Source organism: Pleuronectes platessa, chromosome 3, assembly GCF_947347685.1.
Source record: "Pleuronectes platessa chromosome 3, fPlePla1.1, whole genome shotgun sequence".
Lineage (NCBI taxonomy): Eukaryota > Metazoa > Chordata > Actinopteri > Pleuronectiformes > Pleuronectidae > Pleuronectes > Pleuronectes platessa.
Window position 1 is genome coordinate 27271139 of NC_070628.1, and position 11769 is coordinate 27282907.

The following is an 11769-nucleotide window of genomic DNA, read 5'->3' on the forward strand; positions in this document are numbered from 1 at the left end:
GCCATCTTGAGGAGACCCCGACCAGCGGCGCTGCTTAGTGACTGACAACAATCTGAGGCGCATCATGACGGGATTACTGGCTCCGAGAACAGCGGCCGCACGGCAGTAGTGTGTGTCTGAGGGAGAGAAGCTGGAGGACGACGGTTCACCTCTTGCCCTGTTCACGGAGTGTTTCTTCAGTTTCCAGAGAGAGGCTGCTGGAGCCTGATGGCCGGCTAGCTGCTCCCTGGACTCCACCGCGGCCTGCTCGGGAGGAGGAAGGGTGGTGACGGCGCAAAATGCTCTACCGCTGACTCCCCGGCAAGACACCCATCCAGCCCGGAGACTCGCCGCGAGTCGGACGACGAGCACGATGCACTTGTAGATTTTGGAAACGCTCTTCACTCTCCGATCTTTTTGTTGTGGTTGTCTGTCGAGGCTGTGAACGCCAGCGAGCGCCGCCCTGCGTACCCCGAGTCCCCCCAGCCCGAGACATGTCATCCAACTGCACCAGCGCAGCGCCTGTCAGCGCCAGCAAGACCAAGACGAAAAAGAAGCATTTTATAGGACAGAAAGTGAAACTCTTCCGTGCAAGCGAGCCCATTCTCAGCGTTTTAATGTGGGGGGTCAACCACACGGTAAATACACCCTCAATCTCTTGTTGTAGCTGGCGGGCGGTTTGTTTATGCTGCTGTTTTGATTTAGCCAGCCTGCTAGCTTGTTAGCCAGCTGACCTCATCTGTCAAGGCAGCTTGGATGCTCACAGTCGCCATGTAATGTGTCTTATTCCCACTGCAGTGAAGTGCTTGCTCGTATATGTGCGGGCTGAGTCAGTGCTGAACCAGCAACCTCCACACGGCTGATAGTTGACCGCTGCTGCCGCGGGACTTAGCCGCGGTCGGCTCATATTGAAACGTGCTTTGCAGGGATTTAAAGTGCTTGTGTTAAACTCCCTGCAGCTTTGGCACGACTGCCAGAAAAAAATAAAACGTGCATGATCGCGGCAGCTTGTGCAGTTTCGCCCTAAAGCTGTGCGACGACACTCTGCAATCATAAATCATGGATGGTGGTGAAGAATGTTTGGAGCCAAGTCGTGAGCTGCTGTAGTTCGTGCAGGCGTGGAGTGGGAGGGGTGTGACAGGCAGCCCCAGCAGCAGGTCACACTCAGTTCCAGATCCACGGACAGCACCCGTGCTATTGTTCTAATGCTCTGAGCTTCCGTTTGCAGCTCCTGTGCACCCGCATGTTACCCATTTGCTGCGGCTTCTTCCATCACGCAATTCCCCTATGAACACATTATAACGTATATTACAATCACTTTTGGCTCAAGCTGCCAATCGCTATGAAAAGTTCAGTGGAGGGAAGATGCGACACCTATAGATGGATGGAGGGGTTTTGCCTTATATGCATCCCACCTCCTGCTGTTTTGTCATACACACACACTCTGGCACAGTCTGATGGTGGAAAGCAGCTTGTCAGCTGTGACACATATCTACATTCAGTGTGGAAGCGTTTGGACTTGCTCTGAGTAGTAGAGCATCTAGTATCTGAATTGTACTTGACTTGATAGAGCTCAGTGTAATTTGTGCCCCTGACACTTTTCTGGTTCCTCCAGGCTGCTCAATATACATAGCTGTATGATCAGATACTGATGCTGAGGTGATCAGACCAGTTAACAAAATATGGGAGGTAAATGGACTCCTCCTCCTCTTTTTTGGTCTTGTTTTCGGTCAGTCACATACAGGTTTGCAAAGCTATCCTTTTTGTTGGACTTTGTATTGACTTGGCTTTTCCGCATTTGGCCTGGGCTTTGGTCCCCAATGAGGCTAACTGGATCGAACACAAGCTTCTTTCCAAAATGAACTGAAATTCGCAGATTCCCTGGATTTTCTCCGGAGGAGGTGCATGTGTGAATGCGAATGTCCGTGTATGAGGTTCCAGATCATCTGCGGACTCTCTCCGTCTGGCCTCCTGATATAACGTTTGTAGAAATTCTGGAGAATTCGACTTGAGAACACAGCAGGGAGTGGAAATTAGTTGAGGCATAATTTTTGCCTCATTAGGCCTGGGCATTGGTCCCTAATGAGACTTACTGGACCTGACATAGTGATTATGCTGGAAAAGTCCAAAAGAGGTAACCAATAGATTACACACACACTTATGGCCAGTCATTCAACATTCACTTTAACTAGTTGCAGTTAGATGGTTAAAATCCAAAGCTGCTGACAGCAGACTGGACACACTGTGGACATGTGTGTGTGTGTGTGTCTGTATGTGCACGTACCACAAACCCTTTATCGTAGCCTATTGAATGAAAAGGTGTGGTGGATAAAATGCATTCGAGCACGGATCTAATGAAGCAGCTAATGATATGGTTATCACTGCAGCATCTCCACTACTCAGTGGGTGAATTTTGGCAGTGGTTGTGTGGGTGCAGCACACAGGCCTGGTGATTTGAGGTGTGGGTGGAAGCCGATTCAAGACATCAAACAGACTTCTAATCAAAGCAGCGTTCCTCCAGTCAGAAAACGTATACATTTTTAATCATGCCTTTGCTGTGATGCTGGGGGACTTCATTTCCACACGGTGTCACTTGGTGTTGAGGTGATGTGCTGTACACCACCTGTTTGATGCTGTTACTCCTTCAGCAACTAGTCTGAAACTATATTTGTCAACAGATAATTAGTCGCCCTGATTCATCAGTGTCAACATTAGGGAGTGTTTGTATTTTACTGTACTGTCACTGGTTTTTCAGTGAGACTAGGGCTGTGTGATTAACATTAACAACAAACAACAACTGTGTGGTATAAGATATTCTTTAAATTGTTCTTTATATTATGAATCTGGGAGTTAAAGCTAAATGTAATATTGTTCCAGTCAGCTATTGCAGTGGTAGAATATTTCAATGTCATCTGTGTGTTATTTATAATTGCCTTTACAGCTGTGTGGCTGTGTTCATGATAATCTACTCAGATTTTGGTTTGAGCAGATAAGATCAGTGTCTGGGGGTTTAGCAGCAGCAGCAAAGACTAACAGTTTGTTCTGTGGTCTCGAAAGTTAATGATTGCTGCTGGTAAACACTCGCAGAGATTTGGCAGAAAGTGTATGGCTCACATGAAACTGACTATACATATTGTTTTTGCAAACTGCGGTGTGTTACAGGTAGACAGGGCTCTGTTCTGCACACTTGGTGTTTCAAGCATCTTGTTGTGTTTGACTGTAACTGCATTGCAGTGAAGTGAATATTCTCCTAGCATATTTATAAACTGTGTCAATGTCGCTGCTTTAATTTCTTATATTTCTAATCCTTCTTAATAGTCTGTTAGTGTGTATGTATCACCTGTTTCTTCCTTCTCCAGGCTCTTGTTTGATTGCCTTTTTGCTTTATCCTTTTCTCCTTCAGATTAACGAGTTATGTAATGTGCCTGTACCAGTAATGCTGATGCCAGATGACTTTAAAGCCTACAGTAAGATCAAAGTGGACAACCACCTATTTAACAAGTAGGTACATCCCAGTTTATGCACTGTCAGCACAATCACTTAAATCTATAATCCAAGTGTAAACAAAAAGGTCACCAGCTTTGTTTTGTTAAATGATGATGCTCCTGCTTTACATATGTGGTAACCCGCCTGCCAAGCTATTAAATAAGAACACCTGTACACCAGCTCATTGATCCATCCAGCCAATCATTATTGGCTGCAGCAGTGTGTTGCATAAATGAATCCAGCCTTATGTTCATGTCAAACTTCAGAAGGATGACAAACTGTGATCTCTGTGACGGTGACATGATTGTTGGTGTCATATGGACTGCTTTGAGTTTCTTAAACTGCAGCTCTCTAGAGATTTTCACTGACAAATCTCTTGTCGTTGACATAAAGTCTATGGCAACTTGGATCACCACTCTAACTTCTGTAGTGAGCAGAAACGCATCTCAGACTAAACAGTCTAAAATTGAGGTCGGTGGTCTAGCCATGCTGATGGATTGGTCAGAATTTGGCCTTCATGGATGTGGTTTGGTTTCCTTGTGTTAACAGTCCAGGTTGGTGGTGCTGTGGGGAATGTTTTAGCACTCATTTCGATCATCCAATCAGTCCATATTTAAATGGACTGTGTTTATATAGCATTTTCTGCTCTCTTTAACCACTCAAAGTGCATTACATTTCTGGTCACATTCACCCCTATTCATACTAACTATGTATGGGGTGCCATTTGGGGCTCATTATCTTGCCCCAGGTCACTGTTAACCATGCTCCAATAGCTGCTTCCAACAGAATAATGCTACTTGTCATAAAGCAGAAGTTGAAACTGCTTCTTGAACATGACAGTGAGTTCAGTGAACTTCAGTGTCCTCACTCAGTCCCCGTCATTCAGGCTGCGGTAGAACAAGATATTTACGGCATGAAAGAACAGCTGACAAATCAGCAGGAACTATGGGATGCTTTGATGGAGATATCACTGGGGGGGTAATGTTGCAGTGACAAAGATTGTTGTCAAAGCTCCAGTGAACATTTAACTGAGCAGCTTTGCAATTCAAATCATCCTCCAGGAAAAGTAGCAGTATAGAACTGAAGCAGGGGGGTGGTGTATTCTCTGGACCTATACGGTAGAGAATAGAAGAGACATACCTCCATCATTTGTCCCTCACATTCCTTTAGTTTCATTTTGATAGTCCTGTAGCTTTCTGTCTGTAATGGACGTCAGGATTTTGAAGGTATACTCTTGATACATCTAATGATATTGGAGCTTGGTTTTGTGTCTTCGGCCCCATTCAGTCCTAGTTTCAGAATGTGTCACCACATTAGTCTCAAGGGGCCACTTCTCACTAAATACAAATAAACATAGTATCTGTGTTCACAGACCAAATGAATGCGCTATGCAGAAATGCACTTACTGTGTCTTGTTTGCTAGAACAAGAATTCAATCTGAATAGACTGTGTCGATTTCTAGGTGTATTTCTAGCAAACCAAATCACCCAAGATGTATGAGGCAATCATAATGGGTTTATTAAAACAAAATTTACTCAAAGCTGTCCACTTGTGATTGGATCACCCAAGACTCAATTGAAGTTAGAACTTTGGATATGATGCTTTTAGAAATGTGCATATCAACGGGATTTTCCCCAAAGCATTTTAACATCTGTTGATATGAAATGAATGTTGTCCAGGTAAAGAGAAACTGTGTGATCAAAAACCACCAATCGATTATTATCACCAAACACAATTTTTTTGTGTTTGGTGATAATTTGGTGCACTCAGTTTTCAGAGTGAAGTCACATAGTATATAATTTAGGAAGCTTTGATGTGTGCAAATCCAAATCTTTCATGTTTCAAACTTTAAACCTTGGTCAATTCAGTAATAGTTCTGGTCTGCTGGTATGGCTTATTGTTAAGGAAGCATACATTTCTTTACTTGGACAAAATTAATGACAAATGCTGAGAATACAAAATATCCCCAATAGAAAGTCTATATAAGCAAATACACTATATTTTTTAATTGTGATTCAGAATTAATTTAAGTCTTTTAAGTTGACATATAACATGTAACATGTTTAATTTTTTTAAAGCTTAATTTCATCCAGTGAACATGCAGCACCGTAACTTGTGACTGGTACACCTGAAATGTCAACTATGCATTTTATTGTTGTTTGTGTCCAATCCAAACTTTCTTCAATTTCACTTTGTGCTCCAATTTGTTCTTCCCTGTCAGAGAAAACCTGCCTAGTCGCTTTAAGTTCAAAGAGTACTGTCCCATGGTGTTCAGAAACCTGAGGGAGAGGTTCTGCATCGACGACCAGGACTACCAGGTGAGACACTGACGGCTAACATGCAACAACTTTTGATGAATGAAATCAATCCAAAACTCTGAATAGCTTTTGACAATTTTGAAATTTTGATGACTTGTCTTTGTCAGAACTCTCTGACAAGAAGCGCCCCGCTTAACAGCGACTCCCAGGGTCGCTTCGGCAATCGCTTCCTGTCCAGCTATGACCACCGCTTTGTAATCAAAACAGTGTCCAGTGAGGACATCGCTGAGATGCACAACATCCTAAAGAAATATCACCAGGTAGGGACCCTCTCACTACTGTGTTTTTAGTTTGATTACTTGAGCCGTTTTCAGACATGGACTCCGGATATTAGAACAGATGCATTCACAACAACACAAACATCTCCAGAGCGTTCTGGTGAGGGGTTGCGCAGCCTGTAGTAGGCAGCACATAACATATAAATTCCACTGCGTGCGGAAATCACGTCTTTGTTTACAGCATATAAACAAAGACGTCGGCTCTCATCGTCAAGTACTCTAGAATCTACCCAAGTTGGCATCCTCATCTGTGTCGTCTATTTGTATCGCACCTCTTTTTCATCCTGAGGTATTTGTATTCTTTTTTTCTTTTTCTTTTCAGTTTTGCGCCCATCTCGTGTTATAAACGTCATCAACACGCAGCGAATCCTCCGGATAATCCCCTGCTGCGTTCTGACATGGGCTCATTCAGACATTATCCAGAGTTTTTACCGGGGGTTGGCAGGAGAAGCTCTGCAGAATGTCCAGAGCACACGACTCGGACATTTTGCTTTCTCACATACAGAAACATCCGGGGTTTACTGCATGTCTGAAAGCAGTTCTGTTTAAAATGAGTACTGATCCTTTCATTCAGTATTTAAACAAAAATTGTCAGTGGAAGTAATGAAACATTTCTTTTCTCTTATATACATGCATGTAACTGATGCGGCGCTGCAGAAATGATATGACTGTAAAAAAGTGCTGTGTCCAGTTTGAAATCGGTTTTGTACATTTGTATCCTCACTCCCATTCTTGCCGTTACACTCTGTGCTCTCCTGCCCTGCCTCTATCCAGTTTATAGTGGAGTGTCATGGCAACACGCTGCTCCCTCAGTTCCTGGGTATGTACAGGCTAACGGTGGACGGGGTGGAGACCTACATGGTGGTTACCCGGAATGTATTCAGCCATCGCCTGACTGTACACCGCAAATATGACCTGAAGGTAGGATACTTAGGTTACTGTTTATGTTTGATATTGGATAGTTGGATCAGGTTGTCTCAAAGATGCAGGACTCAAGATCTTATCATTGCGGCAAAATGTTTAAAAATGATAACGTATATATTGACTGCACATTGATCTTTAGTTTTAAACTATCACACAGTCAAATGTGAATCACATGCAACAATCCCTTATTGCACCTGTAGCCACACATTGAATGAACCCTGTGTCAAGTAATGAGATACATACATAAGCAATATATGACAAGTAAATAACACCAATGGGAACTAGAATGTCACTGAGAGCACATACCCCCCCAAGGCCCTACAGTGTCCCTATGAAACCACATTGAAACTCACTAGATACAGATTTTTATTTGGATCTGTACCAAATTGCAAACACTCATAAATATCAGTCCCACAGCTTTTCCCACAGAATTAATTCAATGTGTGACAGTAACAGGGCCGCAAATGTTGATAAACTCCCTCTCTCACAATTTCAAAGAGGGTGAAAAATATTACTGGATCTGTCCCCTGATCAGGATCCGTACCAAAATTGAATGGGTTCTTTCCTGACCCATACCACATCCTTTCACCAAGTTGAGTGGAAATCTGTCCTGTAGATTTTGCATAATCTTGCTCACAAAAAAAACAAACGAAGGGACAGCAGTGAAAACAAGTCAAGTAAAACAAGGTTTGTCTTGTTCAGAACCAAGATGTTTGAACATCAGCCTCCGTGAAAGTCAATAGACTTAAGCCCTAATTCCATTTAAAGGGAGATTGAGAACAGTAATTTTAACCCAAAGTGTTTTTGAAAATATAAATTGAATTATTAATGAAATTATTAAATGTATTGCCTAAATGGCTAATTTACTTGGATTCTGCAGTGGTTATGGGTCATAGATTCATGTTAAAAAAATGCTGTTAAGGTATAACAGTTTTATTGTGTACTAATATTTAAATGATAAACCCAGGATGTGGAAGTGAGCAGCATCAGCAGTGCCCTGCTCATGATCTCTTCTTGAGGCTAGATCAGATGCTGCTAACATAACATTCATAATTTCAGGATAATATTTACTGGAGATTACAAATTCAGCTCATAAAAAAATCTGGGCTAAAGCTGGATATGAAGATGCAGTTTCCAGCAGCTGTGAAAGCAGCATTCAGACTGCACGCTTCTTTACTCTTCCCCTTACAAAAAATCCTTTATAGCATATGGCTGTCTTCCTGTCTTCTCTGGAGAAAACAACCTTGGCTTTCTAACACTGACAGTTCAAAAAGAGGCTGAGGATAAGAAGAGGAATATGCTAATTCTCCCTCTGATGTGTCTGGAGCTGCTTTCACTTTTTAATTCTATTTTTATTCTCATTTCCCCTCGTTCGTAGGGTTCTACGGTCTCAAGGGAAGCCAGCGACAAGGAGAAGGTACGTTTTATTTCTGTGAGCTAACAACTGCTGACATGATGGAACAAAAACCCCTGAGGCGAACTTGTCAAATGATGGCTAAATTAAGACATCATAAGTAAGCAGGTGTTTTTAGTTGTCATGCTGTCAGTGTGTAGAGCTCTGTTTTTAGACAGTTGTAAACTGTCACCACGGCCGCTCAGTCAGACCTTTGTCTTTATTTATTGGCTATAATATTACCCTTATGAACTGTTTTTTTTTTTCCTGTATCAATTAATCCTCCTAAAATCTCAAATCCATCTCTATTTGTGCACATTATCAAGTAAAAGTTGGAAAACCAAACTGTCTCTCTCTCTTCAGGCTAAAGAACTCCCCACTTTGAAAGACAACGACTTCCTGAATGATGGCCAGAAGCTGCAGATAGGAGATGACAACAAGAAGTACTTTTTGGAGAAGCTAAAACGGGATGTAGAGGTAATAAATATAACCATGTACTCCTCTCATCTGATCTTAGCTGCCTTACAGTGTAGAATTCATTTTAAGCTCCTTTAAGTCCCGTTACAGGGCTCATCTGAGAATTTGTCAGCCCTACAATGAAATGTATGTATGTATGACATTACATCTGTGAAAAATGTATTTTCTTGTTATGGGTGCCAAACCTCATGTATCACAGTAAAATACACCCTGAATGTGTCTCCTGTGATCACTTGTGTTCAGATCTTACTTTCCCGCTCAATATGAAAATAATCGTGTATGTCATTTGTGTTGTGAAGACCAATTAATAACGCACTGGCATCGGGAAAGTTGGTACAGTATCCACCACCTGGGTTGGGTAGTACCAACGTGGTTCTTTGTGATAAGGCTGTCATCTGGATTTTTGATTTGTATGACTTCAACCATTAGGGCAGAGTTTTAAGTGATCATATCATTATTTAAAATATGAAATGACTACATTTTCCATCGGGTTGGCCGTACTGACCATCTGTTTTGTGTCACAGTATATAAACACAAAGGAGCAGATGTGCTAATAAGACATTGGACTGAGCATTTTCTGTGTGTGTGCCATGTGCTTCTCAGTTCCTAGCCACCCTGAAGATCATGGACTACAGTCTCCTGGTGGGCATCCATGATGTGGATCGGGCTGAGCAGGAGGAGATGGACGTGGATGCTGCCGGAGAGGAGGACGAGTATGAGAACGATGGCATGGGCGGAGGCGTGCTCACCGGCTCGTTCGGCACGCCTCCCGACAGCCCCGGAAACCCTCTCAACTGTGGAGGATTCTTTGGCCCTGGGGAGTTCGACCCCTCTGTGGACGTTTACGCAATCAAGAGCGACGACAGTGAGCGTTGTCTTTAACATTCATCTGAAGTAGTGAACATGGCTATAGATTTATGTTACCACACAAACAGATGATGAGAGGACCTCTGTTCAGTAAAGTTTATATTATTTATTTTATTCACATTTCTGTCTTTTTACAGTGCGTTTATTGCAGCATTTCCCTTGAAATGCAGGCATTTTGATAGTTTAACAATCTGTGCCTACTTACAAAAAAACCTATCTTCTTGTATTGGCAAAGTAAAGATCTCTCAAAACTGGAGGAGAATTGTCAAAGTAGTAGTAGTAACATTTGTAACACAAAGCTAAAGCATAGAGGCGAGAGCAATGCACCGTTTATCCCTGTGTTTTTCAGGTGAGAGTAAAGTAAGTGTTGTTTTTTGAACAGGTGCTGTGAGGAAGGAGGTATACTTCATGGCGATCATCGACATCCTCACGCACTATGACGCTAAGAAAAAAGCTGCACATGCTGCCAAAACTGTGAAACACGGGGTGAGTGTAAACACGACTTAATAATTCTAATTCTTTCAACACATTTAAAGAAGGCAAAGCAAAAGGAGTCACTATTAATTAAATAAATTGTGTAATGATAGAGAAATACACAAACAATTTTAAGGAAACATTTGGAAAAATAAAAGCATTAATACATAAAGCAAATAAATAAATGTATATTCACAAATCAAGATTTAATGTTATTTTTATGCTGTATTAAGAGTTGTTATAATTGTATCAAGTGTAACCAGATGAATCATTGATGAAATGAATAGTTACACGTTGGCCTAAGTGTTATACCAGTAAATTGGATTTTCAAACTGATTGTTGGGTGTCACGGTCCCTGAAAGTGCCTTTTAGCTGATGTAACACAAAACAAGTTTTTATATCATATGTTGCTTGTTTAAACTCATATTTCCTTTGTCCTTTTTGTGGTTTATTTTTCAGGCGGGGGCTGAGATCTCGACAGTGAACCCGGAGCAGTACTCCAAGCGGTTCTACGAGTTCATGTCCAACATCTTGTCATAGACTCATCTCTCATGTCCCAGTCCAGCCGGTCACTTCCTGTCATAGATCTGTCAGAAGCCACGCACTTATTTCTCCTCTCTCACCTCGGTGTTGGTCCATCTCCCCCTGCTTCTCTACCCCCTTTAAAAAGAGAACCCTCCAGGTCCCGCAGCCAGGACCAGTTTGGCAGGATGGATGTACCAAGCCTGTTGCTGTCCAACAGAAACGCACCACCACCTGGTTCCTCATCCGCAGCAAACAAAACTCATGAAATCCCTCCCTGAATTTGGAATGAGCTCCCGATAATCTCCCTCTCCTTTTTTAAGTAATGTATCTGCTCCTCAGCCACCTTGTTGCCCCTCACGCCAGCACGGAAACTGTCTCACTAATGCCTTGAATGAGTGTGTCAGCTTCAGCAGTTATCAGTCTCTTAGTACAGTCTCTTCGGTTCCTGTCCATGTTGTTCTTATGTTTTCTATTACATACACACAGATGTAAAGACTCACAGATGTAGAACGGTCAGATTGCATGACAAACCATTCGACAGTCGCCATCAGGCTTTTCTCTCAGTAACAAAAAAAACCCACAGCTGATAAATTGGAATGACAGTGGATCAACATTAATATATAACGGTGTATTAAGTAAATAAATGCAATATCAAAAATGCATGGCTGATGTGTACATGAGGCTCCACCAGTAAGTTGAAACATCAAACCACTGAAACTTAGCATCTGAGTCTGATGACTAAAATAAGAAAAGAAAAAAGAGAAAAAAAATTGCTGTTTGAATGTTACGTTGCCATATTGTTTATGAATATTTTTGAATTTTTAACCGTGAGCTTGGTGGAGGTTGGTCTAAGAAAAAAAGAATCACATTAAAAGGGGAATTCTTCAGCAAATACTTGTTTTATTACCATAAGGATCATTTTTATATCTTGTTTACATTAATGTAGCAATTTTGTGTTTGTATACAGTATTGTTTTGTTACCAACAGACATTAGAAAAAAAGGTTACTTGAAAATGATTCATTGCATATTAAAGGGAGTTTTATCTTG

At 41.9% G+C, this 11769-nt stretch overlaps 1 protein-coding gene across 1 annotated transcript; it reads left to right on the top strand.

Annotated features, from left to right (window-relative positions):
* LOC128436717 (phosphatidylinositol 5-phosphate 4-kinase type-2 beta) lies at nucleotides 1-11769 on the top strand. Its single transcript, XM_053418556.1, has 10 exons — nucleotides 1-617; nucleotides 3383-3480; nucleotides 5687-5783; nucleotides 5891-6043; nucleotides 6836-6982; nucleotides 8364-8402; nucleotides 8742-8855; nucleotides 9459-9720; nucleotides 10105-10208; nucleotides 10656-11769. The coding sequence occupies exons 1-10, from the start codon at nucleotides 474-476 to the stop codon at nucleotides 10734-10736; spliced, it is 1239 nt and encodes a 412-aa protein (XP_053274531.1). The 5' UTR covers nucleotides 1-473; the 3' UTR covers nucleotides 10737-11769.

Bases quoted from the DNA above. Each gene is read 5' to 3' on its own strand.
- LOC128436717 (XM_053418556.1), top strand. From the start codon at position 474: ATGTCATCCAACTGCACCAGCGCAGCGCCTGTCAGCGCCAGCAAGACC. The intron at 3,481-5,686 runs GTAGGTACATCC...CTTCCCTGTCAG, and splicing joins GACAACCACCTATTTAACAA to AGAAAACCTGCCTAGTCGCT. The intron at 6,983-8,363 runs GTAGGATACTTA...CCTCGTTCGTAG, and splicing joins ACCGCAAATATGACCTGAAG to GGTTCTACGGTCTCAAGGGA.